Source organism: Labrus mixtus, chromosome 3 (genome assembly GCF_963584025.1).
Source record: "Labrus mixtus chromosome 3, fLabMix1.1, whole genome shotgun sequence".
Lineage (NCBI taxonomy): Eukaryota > Metazoa > Chordata > Actinopteri > Labriformes > Labridae > Labrus > Labrus mixtus.
In genome coordinates, this window is record NC_083614.1 from 26,386,410 (window position 1) to 26,405,459 (window position 19,050).

General features: G+C 41.3%; 1 protein-coding gene and 1 non-coding gene across 4 annotated transcripts; both read right to left on the bottom strand.

Moving 5' to 3' along the window:
• Positions 1–1,601: 1,601 nt before the first annotated feature.
• On the bottom strand, positions 1,602–14,057 carry depdc1a (DEP domain containing 1a). Of its 3 annotated transcripts, XR_009671459.1 has the most exons (13): positions 13,882–14,057; positions 11,903–12,168; positions 11,434–11,578; positions 11,136–11,260; positions 10,844–10,974; positions 9,688–9,735; positions 9,287–9,424; positions 7,383–8,405; positions 5,702–5,874; positions 5,396–5,572; positions 3,811–4,017; positions 2,549–3,092; positions 1,602–2,510 (listed from the first exon to the last, which is right to left on the bottom strand). XR_009671459.1 is itself a non-coding variant. In XM_061034308.1 (12 exons), exons 1-12 carry the CDS (start codon positions 13,930–13,932, stop codon positions 2,964–2,966), a joined length of 2,613 nt encoding a protein of 870 aa, XP_060890291.1. In that variant the 5' UTR covers positions 13,933–14,057; the 3' UTR covers positions 1,602–2,963. The 3 variants fall into 3 exon arrangements, 2 of the variants coding, with proteins under 2 accessions (XP_060890291.1, XP_060890292.1); XM_061034308.1 differs by having other exon boundaries at positions 1,602–3,092; XM_061034309.1 differs by lacking the exon at positions 7,383–8,405 and having other exon boundaries at positions 1,602–3,092; positions 13,882–14,055.
• Positions 14,058–18,789: 4,732 nt separating this feature from the next.
• trnah-gug (transfer RNA histidin (anticodon GUG)) lies at positions 18,790–18,861 on the bottom strand. The gene has a single exon. It is a non-coding gene; the product is annotated as a tRNA-His (tRNA).
• Between the last annotated feature and the right edge of the window lie 189 nt (positions 18,862–19,050).

A 19,050-nucleotide genomic window follows, 5' to 3' on the forward strand; every position in this document is an offset into this window, starting at 1 on the left:
CATCTTTGTCTCCCCTCCTTTCAGCCATCTGGCCCTCGGCTCCTTGCAGAATGTTCTCCGGGCCTCAAATCAACTTCTTTGTCGACCCTGGAACACAAACACCCGCCCACCTACCCACCAATGATGTGGTCAAACTAATACAGTCAGCTGTTTAGAAGCAGTTTGCTTCTGCTGTTGTTTTTACATGCATGTAGAAAGAATCCAATACACCAGTAATCAGTTCCAGACAGGCTCAGAAAGTATTTTATTTGGCTCGCTTTGGCGGGGGAGAAAGGGGGTCAGAAAAAAAAAAGGTGGGGGGGATTGAATGATTAAACATGTCCAGTCTACTTAGTGTCCTGTGTCATTTTGATGAATGACATTCAAACACTGAATAGAATGAAAAAGATGAATGAAGTTTAAAAGGAACATCAATCTTTCCTCTAGTGTCTCTGTTTTAATGCAGATAACAAGCTGATGCTGCTTAATGTCTTACCAACTATTTATACTCACACAGTGTTTGTTTGTTTCCAAGAGCATGTTTTCGAGTTAGATTTTTGCTAAATGTAAAACTACAATTGCAAAAACAAAACATGTCTTGCATGTTTTCGCCCTTTTTGGACTGTTTATTTTTTCAAGTGCCATAACTAAGCTCATCACGTCTTTGTACATTCATACTGATTCCCCATCGGTGTATTATGGTGTCCCGGACTGTGAATTAACTTTGCATTCCTGGATTGTGGAAGCACGGCACAGCTGGAGAGATACACACACACACACACACACACACACACACAGTCTCAGCTGATACCATCTCATCTCTGTTACTACCTCTGAAGACAATACAGAAGGGGGATCTATTCCTCCCCCCCATTGCAACTCAGTGTCTTTCAGACTGAAGATGAAACCTCACAAGGACGTAAATAACGCAGCTTAAAGCAGTGGTCTGAATAAGGAAAGTACCAGGATGAAGGTACAGAATGTACTTCAAAACAACCCTGGTATACTTGCCATGTATCTTTCTGTATTTTTCAACAGTCAGGCAGCTTAGCAAAATTATGGGGACATGCCGGACAAAAGCATCATGATTATTTGTGTCCAACCACCTAGGAACCAAGAAAAATTATGTAATACATTGCCAAAATGAACATATGTATTTGATCTTGGCAAAAATAATATTCTTGTGTTATTTTAATGCATTCCTTGACCCAGAGAATTTCTATATTGACCACAAAGTTGGACTTTCTAAGTGGCTTGGAAGACATATTGGCACTTAGATATTTTACATGGCCGCCATCTTGATGAAGTGGCTCCCCTCCAAAATTGAAAGCTATGGTGACGGAGACTATGTGGAAAAAATAACTGACATGGGCAAGATTACATGGATTACATTAACTGTTATTTTTATATACTGTATATGTTTTCTCCTCTACATTTCTGTTGCTATATTAACTGTTATTTTTATTTCAGCTTACTTTGTCACAGTTTGAATTGTACATATTGTATGTCACCACATTTATCTGTCTTTCACATTTAATATCGACTCTTTTGAATGGAAATTGTTCACACGTTTAAACCCACATTCAGAGTGACAATAAACATCTGGAGTCTGGACAAAGATATTTAAATAGAACAGCTGAACATGTTTATTTCCCAGGGTTTGCATAGTAAACAATGTACATGAAGGGTAAAACTGATGAGTGCACAGATGGACATCTGATCTGAGGTATCAACACACACCAGACTAGCACTAATACTTCATATAGGATAAATAGAAAAAAAAAGACAGTGAGACAATTTAAGTCAAGCTTGACATGACGGGGGCTTAGTTTAACCTTCTGAAGGGAGAATTAAATATTTATAAATTAACTTTTTATGGTGATACGTGAGCTAACTTTTCTAAATCCAGTGCAAAATATCACTCTAGCCAAAGCTCTAATCAGGGATGGGTTAAACATGACAAACGAAATAGAAAACGAAGAAAAAACTAAGATCTTAAAATTCAAAATATCCAGATAGAAATAAAAAAACACAATCACATTGGAGGCAAAAGAGGAAAATCAAAAGGATAAGAATAAAAAGTTTGAGTAAGAAACAAAAAGGCTCAGAATGAGTTTAAAATAAAACTTCAGACACAAAGATATAAAATGTTTAGTAAAGTATCTAAAAACATGAAAAGAAACTCTTCGAGTAAACACACATCTAACACGTCTCCCACCATCATTGTTTGTATAAATAAAGACAAATCTAAAGTCTAATCATTTCCCAGGTGAACCAGTGATCTCACAATTGCATATTTTTTCTCCCAAGTTGTTTCTTACACACAATAAAGCCGTTTTCACACACGCACCAAAACTCCTGGGTGTGCTGCATGTGTGTGAATCTCCACATGAAGTCAGGGCGAGCTGATGTAAGGATGCAGCGGGTTCTTCTCGCTGTGAGGGACAGATGTGAATAACCCAATGGGCAACTAGGGAGGATTTCAGGGGCAGGCTGTCCTGCAATTTTCAGGAGTGCATGTGTGAAAACAGCTTCACAATCACACACACACACACACACACACACACACACACACACACACACACACAGGTCAGTATCAGCGAGCAAAACAGGCGACAGCTGAGAGAGGAAGATAAAGGCTAAAGAGAAAACACTTGTGTAACTATAACAACTATATTTCAGAAGAAAAAACCCTGCTTCATTAAAACATGTATTTAAACATGGTGTTGCCTTCATTATACTCAGCTGTCAACACACACACACACACACACATTAACACACACTTATACAATTGTAGAAGTCCTCCAGAAGTTACATATCAGCTCATACATGACACACAACAGGAGTGTAAGCATTTCCAATGTAACAAGGAAAAGATAAATGCTGCAAAGAGAAGTCAGTTTTCCAACGTCTTAGTACCAGAGTGCAGTTATAATGATGTGAAGAGCTGAGGCTTCTATAAAGGCGTCACCTGTACAGTTAATTTAGTTCCTGATGCTGAAAGCTTTGGTCTTCTTGATGCTGAGGAGCGGCGGTTTAATCTTTGGTTTGTTGTTTTCCCTGTCTGAGGAGGGACACCGTCGGCTGTAGATGTCCGGGTACTGCTTCTGAAACTAAAGCAAAGATGATAAAGCTCATTACTGAAAGACTGACTTTAGTATATTACATCCATTCTGATCCAAGAACGTAGGCTTAAATAGAACAAAGAAAGAACAAATTTAACAAATCAACTGGTTCAGCACAAAAAGTGCTCATGACTCCATCACACACCACCACACAAAAGGAGGCAGCAGAGGGCGACGTCCCATGAACTGAGACATAAAGAGCGAGTCATGCAGCGTCACTGGATCACAGCAGTGTCACTGGATCAGAACAGACTAGCATGAGTCAGCAGTTTTTTAAGTTAGTCTCCACAGAGTTGAGGAAACAGATGCCAGATCATTTCCTAAGTTTTAATTATCCCTATCCCTTCTGCTAGCCTGTTATTGGCATTTTCCAGTATGTGTTAGCATCAAGCTGAGGAATATATCCTGGTCCATTTGTGAGAAGTTGTGTCACCCTGGGGAACAATGCACCAGCCGCGACTGGTCAATGAATGAGCGAGCAAGCAAACATTGCCTCTCTTACCCTGCTGCATCAGTAGCATCAACTCACAAGATAACTGAATTTTTTTTCCTTCGATTTGTGACGGGTGAAGCCAAGCTTCTCTGAATCTGTGCTTTGCTCAGGGTGGATTGATGTTGGTCTTTTTGAGTCCCTTGAGATTACATTTGTTATGAATAGACGCTATACAAATAAAGATTGATTGTTTTTTTTTTTGTTCTTCTTCACCTGTTTCAGTTTCTTGCGTCTGTCCTTCTCACTCAGGCGTTGGTCTGTCAGCAGGATCTCCAGCAGCTCCTCCATGGCTTTTTGAGAAGATTCCGCTTTTTGCTGTTCGAACTCGGCGCCGCTGATCTGATGGCAAAACGCGTAGATCGGCATTGGAGCGCAAACTGGATCGCCAACATCAGCGTTAGTAACACCATCGACCGGGACCTGGAACCAGAGGAGAGAAAAAAACACATGTTAACTATAAATCAAAAGCTGACACGTCTAAATCCTTCTGTGGTTACACTTTTTTGTTTTCAATTAGCCTGACATGCCTCATCATCAGCTCTGGCATTTTTCAGATAGTTACCTAATTACATTGTTTGCAAGCACAACAATTTACAGCACAGAGAGAGATCGTGCAAACAGTTCACACATACAGCTCCTCCTGGAAATATCAGGAATTTCCTGCAGGTGTGAAAGCCTTCATAATGATGTCATCAATTAATGCATAATGTTAAGACTTAAAAAGGGAATAAGTTCAAGATTATAACTGCAAAATGAATAAAGGCTCTATCAATTGTATCAACAATCTGGTCCCTGAACCTCTCTCCAGATATGTTCAAAGACAGGACGGAAACAGGGTAACAAGAAGCACTGTGAATGGAGACTGTAGCGTACAACATCGTAGATCTACGTTTGGTCAATCGGCCTTCTCCATCAAAGGCTGTGAACTCTGGAACACATTACCACCTGAAATAAAATTAATGTCCGACTTAAAATCTTTTACAAAACAGGTGAAATGCTCAAAGCAAGCCAGAGCTGTACCCACTTTTAATTAGTATCTGAAAACTTCATTTTAAACTGGTTTATAACATTTGTATTGTTGTACACGTATTTTAATGTATCCTCATATCGTGTTATGGGGTTTTATGTAACTGAATGTTGTACATTTTAATCTGTTTGTTTACACAAAGGCCCAACTGGGGACACGAGTTGGAAATTAGCAATAGCTATATACTCTCGCAGCACATCAGTTTCATGCTTTGTATTGAAATTATGTTAAATTGCATTGTCCCTATTAAAATAAATACATTCAAATTCAATTAAAGTTTTTTCCAGATAGATTTAAACCACAGACTGTAAATACTAATGGATGAAGCCTGAGTGACGTCCCCCATCTGTTCCTGCAGGGGGCTTTGGAAGCCCATCGATGGCGGTCGCCATGCTGCAAATCCTGTCTCAGTCTAACGCTCAGTCAACGACAGGCTGAGAGCTGGAGCTGAGGCGGGTTTTAAGCCTCCTGACAAACCGTTGAACCGTGCCCACCTCTCTATCAGGTCAACTACGGGCCTTGTTCACCCCCGTACAGTGTGTGCCGATCTTTTTTGTTTTAATATCTGCTGTAAAAATGGCTTTTTTTGAATGAGATGTGTATCTGACCTCCTGCAGCCAGCTTCAAGCAAATCCTCATCGATATGCAGGATTTTGCACTTCTGCATAAGCTTGAATTTTCAACACCAGAGGTTGCTGCATGATTTAAAAATCTGACCCCCTGTCGCTGCTAGAGCAAAATGTGTCAACTTTCAAAGGGTAAAGGGCGAACCTGTACTGCACGCAGGTACTGTATGTGGTCATTGATGGCACTGAGCAGGTACTCGGGGACCGACAGGATGCTCTGTTGATGGTCCATTAGGAATGAAACCAGTCTTGTAGCCAGAAGCTCGTCCAGATCACACTCCTCAGCGCTGCCCAGGACGCAGCCGGAGAACGTGTGAACCATCTGGAACAAGAACCACAAAAAAAAGGTAACAAAAATCAGAAAGAGAGAATACAGGTGAATAAAGACACATAAATACATGTTCAGATAAGAAAGGAGCAAATTCATAGGATGTTTGTTTTTGTTGCTAACCAGTGTCCGTGTGCCGATGGCGGGGTGGAGGCGGGGCATGTCCACGTTCTGGCTGATGCGTGACATCATCCTCATGAGTAACTGCAATTTCCTGCGGGAGGTGGGGGGGAGGAGGAGCGTACAGAGCTGCAGGGCCTCGATGGCTACACGCTCACAGTGAGGCCGGAGGAGGCCTAAATACACACATTCATAAAGTAACGGTTAGAGAGAGAGAGAGAGAGAGGTGAGCTCTGCATGGCAATCGATGAAGAATCACTCCACATTCATCCATCGCTGCTACATCACATTCACTAGATATGATAGATGAATGGATGGGTGGATGAATGGATGGAAATATTAAACTACAGCTACAGTGAGAGACGATTAGTCAGCAAATATTCTACAAACATAAAATCTTGGACTATTATGGACTATAATACTGAAGGAAGAGGCATCGACATCCCAGATCTTAGCCCGATCCAGGACTGAAAAATGTGCCTCATGTTCCAGTACGGATATCTCCATGACCTTCACATTCTCAGATACATATACACACTTAAATCTTGTCATGGGAAGTATTTGGAAAATGTAAGCTTTGCCAGTCAGAAGTAAACATTAGGCATTTTGTGACTGGAGGAACTTTCCCGTTGCTCTAACCAGGAGGACGGACGCCGCTACTTCTTTTTCTTCTCTTGTTCTCAGTTGGAACTGGAATTGTACCCTTGTACAATGTTGTTTTTAAAGGATTTATTTAGCTTCTACTTCAGAGCAGGTACTCTTCCAGCACAAGAGGAACTTGAGTGTTAATGTACACTAATTGTCTCAGACATACAGTAGGTTTATATTAATAAAACATTTGAGCAAATGCAGCATCAGGGAAGGGCCATTTTTGTAGAAACCAGTGAAACAGCTCATTAAAAACATCTAAATAAAAAATGACCAATGCACAGACAATAAGACTGACCTTAAAGTCTGAATTGCCAGGTCACCTATTCAATGCCTTTATGACCATGAATGGAGCAACACACTATAAAACACAGAGCTCCATCCTTGCTCTTTTTTTTTATCTTACGGTATGTTGCCGTGCTATTCTAGTAAACAGGTCTTACCAGGAAGTGTTGGCCAATTGATGGTACTCCAACAAGGCTCCCAGTAGTTTGTTTAAATACATCTTCACAAAACGAGTGACTGCACCGAGCGCTCTTTCATCAATGTTGGATGATTTTTGCTACTTTAGTCCCTCCTGATATAGTTTCCCCTTGAAGTCTTTAGTGCTTAAAAACATCCACACACATTTTACAAGTTCATCTTTGGCTGGAGTGTAGATGTTGCAAGAGAGAACCCTGCAGGAGGGCTTAGTGTTTTATATTTTGGTACAAGATATAGCTACCTGGGTCATTGCATTTATTTAGAGCCATTATTACCAGACAATAAATTACCGGTACTGATATTCCTGTTTTTTAGAGCATCATAAAGCTGCATGGTGCAATCGTGTTTAATGACACAGAGCACCAAAAAGTGAAACGCTTTTACTCTCCTCCTCAAATCAAATCTCAACTTTACCCTCTGAATATGAACACAGTTGTATTTCTAAGTTACAAACCTCTCATGCCAGTCGAGGTCAGATGTTAGATGTAGTTAGTCTGATTAGACATTCAGAGACAAGCAGACAGACAGACAGGTAGAGGGGAGAGGGTCTTACTTGGCTCAGGTTTGCTTTGAGTGGGCTGGGAGCTGCTGGCGGGCACACAGACAGGCGGTTTGAGCAGCGAGACGAGTCGAGACGGCTTCGACACATCCAGAGAGCTGAGGCAGCGCCGGACAACAGCGGGCGCAGAGAGCGTCCTAAGATTAGAGGTGCTGGCGGCGGGTCTGGGTCCAACGGGTGCTGCGGCAGCGTGCGACCCTTGTGCTTCGGCGGCAGCAGATGAGGAGAAGGAGGAGAGGGGGTGATAGGAGAAAGCGGGAGGGTGTAAGGAGGAAAGCGAGGGGCAGCGTGATGAAGAGGAGGCGGAGTGATGCTGGAGTGCAGGAGTGTTCACGTTGAGGCAGCTGGCTGCTCGGTCTTGCAACTTGCTCGTTTCCTTCACCTCTTCCTCTCTTGTTTCCACGACAATGTCCAGGCAGCTGCCCACGCTGCGAGGCCGTGAAGAACGCAGCCTATGTGTTACTGACGCGCCTGTGAAAGACGCCACAGACAGTCTATTTCTGGTTTCAACTCCTGAAGCAGTTTCAGGAATAACTGATGTGAAGTCTGTATGAGAGCGTGCCGTTGTGACTGCAGGGCTGTCTTCCTGGCTTCTGTAGCTCCGGGCGCAGGACGCCAGGCTTTCGTTGGAGAGAAAAAGCTGTTGCCGGGTGAGAGGGGCAGAGTTGTCTAGGATAGTTTCCATAGAAAAGCTCCTGGATTGAGGCCTCATAGAAACAACTGTACTCAGGCTGATGCAGCTGCCGCCAAGCTGACCGCCAAGCTGACCGCCAAGCTGACCGCCAAGCTGACCGCCACCTCCTTTCAGCGCCGCCAGCCGGGACTGAAGCTTCCCGCCGAGCACGTCGCTCATGGGCGACTCGGTCTCGTCGCATGTCCCCTGTCTGATCAGCGACAGGAGGAGACACTCTGTGGAGCGGAAAGACGCTTTGGCCGGAGGAGGCGCCGAGGGGAGGTCATGCTTCTTTCGTTTCCCGCGTTGGTGTGTGGCGGGCGCTGCAACGTACCCACAAAACACTGAGAGCGAAATGCAGGGGACAGAGAGAGGGTGCAAAGCGGTAGCAGGCAGAGTGTCAGTGCAAGCGGACAGCGAAGCGGAGGGAGAGGGTTAAGTTAGTTCAAACATTTACTGTACATACAGAACAAATGAGCTGGTTTGAGACGACACACAACAAGCAAACAGACGCAGAGTCAGTACAGCCACTTAAAGCTCTGTTTAGACTCCACAAACAGAAGTGACATCATCCAGAGCCTCGGTTAGCCGTCCAAAGTGTTAGCATGTCTGCATAACCTAGTTCAAGATCCCGCAGTCAATCCTGTCAGCTTGAGCATCATTTCACTGCTGCAACACAATCAGCATCCACTGGAACTAAGGGCCTTCAAAGCACTTCAACCAGAAGCAACTTTGGAGAAAATTCATGTTGTGTCAACTTGCCCCCCTTGTTGAAAGAATGCCACTCTTCACTGGTATTTCCCCCATCATACAATCTTAGATAGAATAGCTGAAGAGAGACAGGAAATGTTGGGAGGAGAGAAAGGTGGATGACATGCAGCAAAGGGCCGAGGTTGGACTCGAACACATGGCCGCTGCTCTGATGACTATTGCCTCCGTACATGGGATGCGCGTCACAACCGCTAGGCTATCGGCGCCCCAAATCTGCTCCTTCTCACGGTCAACCATCAATGTTTTCCAGAGAAAACAACGCCTTCTTTTGTAAATCACTTTAGCAGTGTCCGAACAGGTGGCAGCGATAAGTGGATTTCTTTCACTGATGGTCTGAATCATTTAGTGAAATAAGTGTGTTTCATGACCAGTTTAAATACTTTTAACTAAACTTAGCTCATTGTCAGAAGTAACAGGAAACAGCACCAATGTGAACTCAGTCCATGATACGTACCCAGGACGTTGATAAACAGTTCATACAGCTCGTATGTGAGTAACGGCTGCGGGAGGCTGTAGAAGTAATCAGACACCGTTTTGAAGACGTCTCTCTCAAAGCCGGGATAGGACGGCTGCTCGCGGTCGTACTTGGGCCCTGAAGATAAACAGAATGTTACAGCAGCCACCAAAGCAAATAAGGAAACAGGAAAGCGTATCCCCTAGAAATACACAGAGCAGTAAACTTCACTCTACTGAAAGGTGCACATTTAATTCCTGAGATTTTAATAATCTGAAAGGACATCTGTGAATTCACATTATGCATAAAAAAGAAAGAGGATTAATTTTGCATCTTCCTCCTCAATTGCTCAATTCTCTTGATGTTGCCGTTGAGGTATTTACGCAGCTTCTTGTACTCACAGTTGGCCAGGCTCTTCATGGCAGACAAAACCCAGTGAGGCAGATCATCTGGAGAGACATGAACAGGTTAGACATCATGAACAGGTTAGACTGGTCGAAGGACGATGTTTAGAGTACTCTTAGTGGCTTGTAATTCAAATTAAGACGAGACCTCATTATTTAAGTTATGAGGTAGACTGAAGGGGATGTTTGTCGATTGTCAGCTTTATCTCAATCTTCTGTAAAGTCAGTAAATGCAGCTGTTGCAGATGTGTCTCTTGACTAATTCCTCCTTTGCTGGAATTGCAAACTTTAACACACCACACAGAAAGATAAACTTATCTACAAAGATACACTTTGGGGGCTGCATGGTGGTGCAGTGAATCCCCGTCTGACAGGAGCCTCTCTGTGTGGAGTTTGCATGTTCTCCCCCGTGCATGTGTGTGTTCTCTCCAGGTACTCCGGCTTCCTCCCACAGTCCAAAGACATGCTCGTTAGGTTAACTGGTGTCTCTAAATTTGACCATAACTGTGAATGTGAGTGTGGCTGGTTGTCTGTCTCTACATGTCAGTCCTGTGATTGACTAGCGAACAGACCAGGGTGTAACCCCGCCTCTTGCCCAATGACAGCTGGGATGTGCTCCAGTTGCCGCGACCCCAAATGGCAAAAAGCGGTGTAGATAATGGATGGATGGATACACTTTGGAGTGTATACAAGACATACAGCTGAAGACAGACCACAGTGCACAGCTGTAGCTAATTGCTTACATTTGTATTGAAAATTGAATCAATAAGAAAGCTATTCAAAATCCCCCTTAAATTGAGCAGAACACAAGCTAAAGAGGGTCTACAGTATTTTGACAAAGTTGTATTTAATTAGAGAGAATCGACAGAACTAAAACTTACACCCTAAACTTCATTAAGTGATACTTTTCTTGCTTTCCTGTGATATAAAAGTATCAAAAATAAACCTTCTAAGGGGCGCTGGTAGGCTAGTGGGTATTGTGCACGTCCTATGTGCGGAGGCTGAAGTCCTCCAAGCGGGCAGCTCGGGTTCGAGTCCGACCTGTGGCTCCATTCCCGCATGTCATTCCCCACTCTCTCTCTACCCGTTTTCTGACACTATCCACTGTTCTGTGGATTTAAACCTTTAAAAAAAGAAGAAGAAATGAACCTACTTGTCTTGTCGTCCAGAGTAACCACCCCGTGCTTGTTGACTTTGGTCATATTGTGGATGATGTTCTGTGGGTTTATGTACCGCTGGTCCAAAACTTCATCAAGAGACGCAACTCCCAGAATCCTCTGCAGGCTGAAACACAACACGCAATGTTTAGTCATAACACACACAAAAATCCTCAACCTCATAAAATCTTCTTTCTGGAGGTTTGAAAATAAATCAAATAGCAGTGCTATGATTCAATGCAGAGGATGTCTATGACACAAAGTGATGTTTGATGTGTGTGACTGTACTGGGTCAGGGTGGTGTCTCTCCAGATCTCCTGCTCATCCTCTACTGTCAGCTCTCGTCTCGGCACCTGCTGCTCTCCCATTGGCTGATTCTCTCCGCCTCCTTGGAGGGCAGGATCTACATTTTCCTGTAAAAGCACAGAGAGAGCAAAGACCACCATCAAACAATTATTGTTTTGTCATCTTTAGTACCTCGAAACCTGCCACTATATTCTGGCATCTTGAAAGCGGCTGATTAGAATGAGATAAGTCTGTTTTTTTTAACACTTAGCTGCACACAACAGGTATCATTCTGGCTCACCTGTGTCTCCTTGTCGTGCTTCTTGATACTCCTAAACTTGAAGAAAACGTCCTTGTCCCTGAATGAAGGCCGCTTCTTGATGGAGCGGGAGGCTGAGGTTGGAGCTGCACGGGGAATGGTCTTCAGAGGAGAGGTGGAGGGAAATCTGAGGACACAACAAAATATGTGTACAGACTGTTACACAATCCACCTAATCTCTTTTTATCCCAAAGTGATTATCAAGAAGAGGATTCTCGGGGTGCTGATAGCACAGTGGTTAGAGCGCACGCCCCATGTTTGGAGGCTGTGGTCCTCTGGGCGGGCGGCCCGGGTTAGAATCCGACCTGTGGCTCCTTTCCCGCATGTCATTCCCTACTCTCTTTCTCTCCCTGATTTCCGACTCCATCCACTGTCCTGTCTCTCCAATCAAGGCACAAAAAGCCCAAAAATAAATCTTTAAAACAAAAAAGAAGAGGATTCTCCTGGGTACCTGTAGAGCGTTCCGTTGTCCTCCAGATCCTCCGTGCCCCAGCGACCCTTCACATCTTCGATCACGTGGTTCTTCAGAAACTTCTTCAGGAGCTGCACCGTCTGCTGCCTTGTGACGTCGGGGCCGAAGTTGCTGTTGTTCCGGAGCAGCTGGTGCAGCCAGTCCACGGCGGCAGAGGCCGTGAAGCAGGAGGCGTGGTGTCTGAAGTTCTGCCGGTGTTTTCTGAGGGGCATGCCGGCCCGAAACAAACGGGTCACCTCATTCCACTGGAAGAGGACAGAAGGAGAGAAAAATCGTACGGACTGATGAGTGCATGAACAGAAAATAAAAGAACAGCTGATAGAATTTTGACCTTTAGAGAGATTTGAGAGTAAGCTGGCATCATTATTACAACATAAATAAGTATCACCATTTCATTTTTGCAAATTAGCTTTGCTTTCTCACTCAGCATGATGGAGGCCCTGGTATAACAACCAGGGATGGGAATCACCAGAGGCCCCACGATACAATATTATTCGATTTTAAACATTTTCCGACATGCTGAGAATTGCGATACAATATATTTAACTTTTTTAACTGCATATTATATCCTCAAAATTAAACTGAATCAAGAACTGTTTTGTCAAATAAGAATAAGTGTAACTCACTTCAGACTTGTTTTTATTTATACACAGTAATTGTTAACAATGCAACTTGTTCAAAATGAATTGTGGACTATTCTCCACTTTAAAACCTGAATTCATACATTTGAGTTTCTGGACAAAGGAGTCCTGCTGTCTACTTGTTCTCTTTTGATACTTTCTATATACATATTTTTAATGTTTGCTGTTGCAGCTAAAACACAAATTCCCTGTAAATGTCAACTTAAATGGCATAATTAACTATTCAGCATTTCTTAAATATGATAAAATACTGAAAATAAATACATAGATACTAGAGGTGGGGGAAAAATCAATACGACAATGCATCAAGATATTTTGTGTGGCGATACTATATCTTCTCATGGCCGCCAAGTATTTACTTTTTTATTATATGAATAGTAAATGTGCTTTTTAGATTCTTAATTGCTGAAGGGGTTAAACAGTGCATTTGATCAAGTTGCATTATTATAAATTTCTTCAGTCGTTTTAAATCACAATAATATCAAATCGAATCGAGTGTTGTGATAATATCGTATCGTGGGGCCTCTGGTGATTCATGTGTGTCCCATAGGTCACACATTTACCTTTAAGTAATGAACAAACAGTAATTTTATATTTATTATTAGGAAAAATGTAATGATGTATGATGTAAAAGGATCTTAGTTTAAAGACCATCATTAAACATATTCTCAATATCCAGGAAAACATTTGCCTTTTTTTTTTGCTTATGAAAATTACTTTATTAATTTATTATTTATTAATTTATTCAACTTTTTAAAAATATATTATGTCTTCTTGATTGTGAGCTGCTGTGACGGTGTAATTTCCTGGAAAGGATGAATAAAATATCTATCTATAAAATAAATGTCAACACTTATAAGAATGTCTGCAGGTTTAATTGGCTTATTAAATTGATCAATTAAGTTTCAGACATTCTTATAAATTCTAACTACATATGTCATTAGTCTTCAATTATAGTTTGTACTTACATTTTATGGGCAAATAGATTTATTTATAAATTATTGATGAATTAATTAACGTGAAAACAGTTTGTGTTGCAGGAAAAGCCACGACGACAAAACAACCAAAGCTCCGTTTAATTGACTTTAGGTGGTAGAAAGATGTCGTAAAAGACCACTTTAAATCAGGAATAAACAAATGTTTTAATACCTAGCCAGTCTATTTAATAACCTGAATCCCTTTCGGTTTTGTATATACAGTGCTCAGTCAAAAACGGATAACATTTAAAGAGTTAATGGATGTTTTCTCATGAATGAAGCTAACTGTTAGCAGCAGGTTAAGTAGCCTTTGACCTTTCCCAGTTCGGCGTGAACTCACCAGTTTCGTGGCTCGATACGGTCCAGGGGTGATAACATGAGAACTCATCATTTACAACTTAATAACTTCATCAAGAGCTTTAAAAAATATCCATAACTTGATGGAGGAGTAGCGGCAAGTCTTTGATAATAATCCTCTGCTCAGCCTGACTGCTCGGCTGCTCTCCGTCTGTTCAAAATTACGAGCCGAGTTCTTCTGCCACCTGATTGGACGACGCTCGGGTCACGTGACGCGCGCCAGTCTGCGTCGGGTGGAGAATCAAAACATGAATTTATGGTGCGTTCAAGTGGAGTCGAATACATCGGGGAAGAACTACCGTCCGAGTTGTAAAATGCACATGAACAGCTGCTCAAGTTGGAACAATAACTCGGAAACTCGGGAAAGAATTGCCGATTGACGTCAGAATCGTCCTCACACAAAATATGTTTAGCTACTGTTAAGATACATTTTATTAATTCGCGTATTGCACATCAACTTTTTGCTTAAATACTACTTGTAACAGAGTAGCATCCACGATGTTTGTTGCTATTGTTACGATATTCAGACTTCCCCAAATAAAAATCCACAGTCTGAAGTCGGAAGAACGACTTTCCAACTCGGAAAGTAGGAACATCCGAGGAGCACCTGAACGCAGCAATAGACTGAGAAACTATTATTCATTTATTCTATGAATCTGTCCATGTTACATTTCTCTGGATTGATTTTGAACATGTATTTCAAATGTTATGCGGGACTAATAATAATAATATTAACCTTTTTATTATTATTCAATTGTTATTGTCTTTATTGTTAATTTTATTGTTTGTGTGTGGATGTGTATGGTGAGGTTGTCCCCCCCCCTCTCCCCCCCATTTCTCTGTAGCTAAACTGTATTGCTCTGTTGTCAGCTGTTGCTGTTTTTAAATGTGCTTAAATGTTACTATGTTATGAGAAAGATGATATGGGTTGGTTTTTTTCATGGCAAGTAATAAATCCATAAATGCAAATGGTCTGGAATATCCACCAGGTTAAAAAGGAAAGAAAATGTATTTTTACTGACTTTAAAGAACGGCATCAGGACTTTGGGCATTTACAAAGCCTTGAAAAACTCTCTTTAATTGTAAAATTATATGTACACTTACTAATTCTTGTTGTTGTTGTTGTTTTTTAAAATAATTCCTCATGATTTGTAATTTCTCTTCATTATATTGTGGTATTGTAGAACAATAATTGATAAATAAAGAAAGCTATAAAAAAAAAAGTGAGGGCTTGATATCTGACATTTCTTTTTAATTAGGCTTAATTAAGGGAAGTATTTTAAAGGTCATGAAAATTAGATTTTCTTCTACAACATGTTCCTATTGGTTTAAAAATCATCTACATGTAACACGTTCAAGCTTTAAATGGACAGAATGAAACACTGTTTGCTGTTCTCCAAATGTAGAGGAGAACCAGTGAAGGAGCTGCATTCAGCCGTGTTGCATTCACTGACTTGCACTGTAATGGAATTTACTGCATTAGCATAACTATACGAAGAAAGGGAGTATGCTAAGAGTCAGACAAAAGGACAGTGGAAGTTAGAGGCTTTTTCAAAGGGATGAATACTGGGAGGATGGGGATTGCAAAAGACAGTTCTGTAGATATGCTAATGTCAACAAAGAGTACACTAACACAATTAATCAATCAAGACTTCTGCTTCAAAGATCCTCTAAAGACATGTCTCAGGACAAGTTGAATATGCTGCATGGAGAACAAGAGTCTGATAAAGTATTTACAAATTAAAACAGTTTAATTACCTTGTAAAATACTTTAAATTAAAAAATAAATCTTGAATCCCTCCTCTTCCCCCCCTTTGAAAAACCCAGGATTTACATTTGTACAATTCTACAATTGACATAGCAGATGCTTTTATCCAAAGTGAGGTACATGAAAGACTAGGCCTAAGTAAAACAAAAGCAATTATCGAGAGGAAACAACGTCAGGAAGTGCAAACATACAGCACAGGTGCTGACAGGAAGTGACCAGAGGCAAAGCACAACATCGACAGCTGTATCTGAGAGTTCTATTAAGCATCAAAACCATCCTAAATATCACCATTAACAAACAAAACTATCATCATGATCGTCATCATCATTAAGGTCGTATAGGTGTTCATAAAGAGCTGGGTCTTTAGCTTTGTCTTCAAGGTGCAAAGGGACTCTGCAGACCCAATGGAGTTTGTTCATTCCACCACCAGGGGGCGACAGAGGAGAAGAGTCTAGTAGGGCCCGGCCACACTGGCCATCCGTACCGTGCCCAAGCACGCTTCAACCCTAAAGTCCAGTTCGTTTGACCAGTGTGACCGCTCTGTGCTGTGCTCAGGCACGGTACACTTCCTTGGCTTTGGCACACTTCGGAGAGGTGTGCTTCGGCACGGTACACTTCATGCACAAGCACAAGCACGCAGGTACACAACGCTGACAGCCTTCATTATGGAGAAATCCAGAGTTTCATGACTGTATCTGACTAAAATGACACAATATAAGCCACAAAGTAGCTGTCATGTTCTCTGTGTTGTTCTGCGATGTGCGACTCACCTGCGGACTCGGCCATGCATCTATTTTTTTTAAAATGTATTTATGGCTGTATCTAATTAAAATGACTTAAAATAAGCTGCAAAGTCAGTAAAGTATCTGTCATGTTCTCTGTGTTGTTCTCTGATGTGCAGACGCCTGTTTGTCAACTGAACACGCTTCATAATAACATAAAGCATGCATGTGCTGTATTACGACGTTATGTACAAGCGGTAGTCGTGCTTAGGCACGGTTAATCCTGGCCAGTGTGACTGGGAATGGCGCAGCAGGGGGCCAATCGTGCTTGAGTACGGCACGGTACGGATGGCCAGTGTGACCGCGTCCTGAGTGCTCCCATGTGTGCTCAAGCAGGGTACACTTCCTTAGCCCTGGCACGCTTGGAAACTAAGAATGCTTCAAACGTTATGCAGGCCTACAAAAGGGAACCGTGCTCAGGCCCGGTAAGTCCTGGAGCAGTGTGAGTGCAGGCCTGCAGGGGAATGAGGAGGGAAGCTTAAGCACGATATGGGACAACTTTACCTGTGTGAGTGCGCCCTTAGAGGCCCTGTTGTGAAGGTTGGATCAGACGCCTTTCATTGGCAGAGTGTAGTGATTTAACATACACATTCAAGTTTTGCAAGTAGATGTTCATTCAAAAGTTTAAGCCAGAAACCATACGGAGGCTCAGCTGTAAAAAGATGTCAAATTCCATCATCAGATTTGCAGCTCTTGCATATTGACTCAAGATGTGATTCAGAACTGGTTGTGAAAACACTGCTGTCCTAAAGTCAGATTTTATGGGGACTGCAGAAACATGATTTACCCTCCACCATAATGTTAAAAAAGGCTTTACGTGGTCAACTCTGAACACATCATTCTGCACAGAGAAGGTCAAGCATCTGAATTAAGTTAAAAGAAGTAGTTGGTTTTAATAAAGTGGGGTTTAAGTGAAAAGCCATGTGGCCCATCCCTCGTTCTGCTTCTTTCAATAAAGTCATCAAATTATTAGAAATAACTTTTTACATATACGGGAAATTAAGTCCTTGAAATAAATCCAACAGTGTCACTGACCCTCACTATAAAGTCATCTCAGAATAACCCAAATGTATTATATTTTTCACTTTTAGCTTGAATACAACATTAAACATTGAAAATATCTCTGTCATGAGCTCACTGCACATAATGCTTAGACCTTGAGCAAGGCTGCCCCCTGCTGGTCATTGTGGGAACCTTCTATTAAAAGATCTCCAGCCACTTTTTGTATGTTTTTTTTTTTTTTTTAATCTTATTATTATTAAATTATCTACTAAATTGATTCTGTATTTTAAGATCAGCATCAAGCCATCAACAAGAAGACAACATCTAAAGTCTGTAAGCAGAGGTAAAAAAAAACTTCCATTTTGTACTATGTGTGAGTGTATTTTCAGGTCTTTTCTTATATCACACTGCATACAGACTTGTTTTCAAAGTGGATATTGCACGTAATGGTAGTTAATTTAGCTCACAACAGAAACAACTTTAAAAATTAATTTTATTAAATAGCTAGTCTACATTATTACGAGGAAGTAAACGAGGAATTTCATTGGCAGATAAATGACTTACATCTTGAAGTGTAAACTTTATAAAAGTGTGTAAAAATGTCCCATTACAGGTGAATGAATGAAAGGCTTTATTTCCAACTAAAAATTAAAATAAGATAATTAAAAACAAACAAAGTGTCCAAATGGAGTAAGCAGAAGTAAAACGTGTAGCTTATATTTCTACCCCTTTCTCACTTTTCTTCTATTATTTAAATATTATTCCAACAAATTCTCAAATGAATTTAAAACTACTCTTCAAACAAGTATCCACAGTTTATTTGTCATAGTACAAATCCAAACTTTAGCACAAATAAATGCATGAAAGTAGCCTATCATCCTCCAAGATTAAAAGTATGAACTGAGCAGAATAAACTTTGCCCCCCAGGGATCAATCAAGTCGAATCTACATTTTTACAGTCTATGATCTACACCTAAATTAATGTAATGAAAAGTGATTTATTGTTTTATTGATCTAAAGTTGCAAAGCAAGTCAGGCTACTTGTTTAATGGATATAATAGAGTGAAAAGTATATAAGCGTATATTAATCTGAAATACGGTGGATTGGGCCTATACAGTAGGGAGAAGACCAAGTGAAGTGGAAAGTAGGATATATCTGAAAGATATCTATCATTTTCAACCATCAATTTCAATGGTTGAGTTGAAGGCCTTTTATAATACACCACTGACCATTTAGCAGAGTGCAATGCAAATGCAATATATTTTTACATGTCTGCAACTGGCTAATCGTCAACAGTTCATCCACGACGGTGAAGAGTATCAAGACTCCTCAAAATACTGCCGTGACCCGGATTCGAACCGGGGTTGCTGCGGCCACAACGCAGAGTACTAACCACTATACGATCACGGCGAGCTGTGCTTCGGACGACTGAAAAAACTGTTCTGCACTCAAAGTCCACTGGTCTAATGTGGCTAACATTCAGCACAACGACAGACTGCTGATTTTAAAAAAAAGAACGCTTTCTAAAACTTGAAAAATACAGCAACAAAAAGTCAAACTAAAAAGCAATATTTTGGCCATACGTTTTCTTTCAAAGCA

Coding starts and splice junctions, on each gene's coding strand:
- depdc1a (XM_061034308.1), bottom strand. CDS start 13,932: ATGATGAGTTCTCATGTTATCACCCCTGGACCGTATCGAGCCACGAAA. Junction 9,736..10,843: donor TACTCTGGACGACAAGACAA/GTAGGTTCATTT, acceptor ATGTCTCTCCAG/ATGATCTGCCTCACTGGGTT. Junction 5,875..7,382: donor TCAAAGCAAACCTGAGCCAA/GTAAGACCCTCT, acceptor GTGTGTATTTAG/GCCTCCTCCGGCCTCACTGT.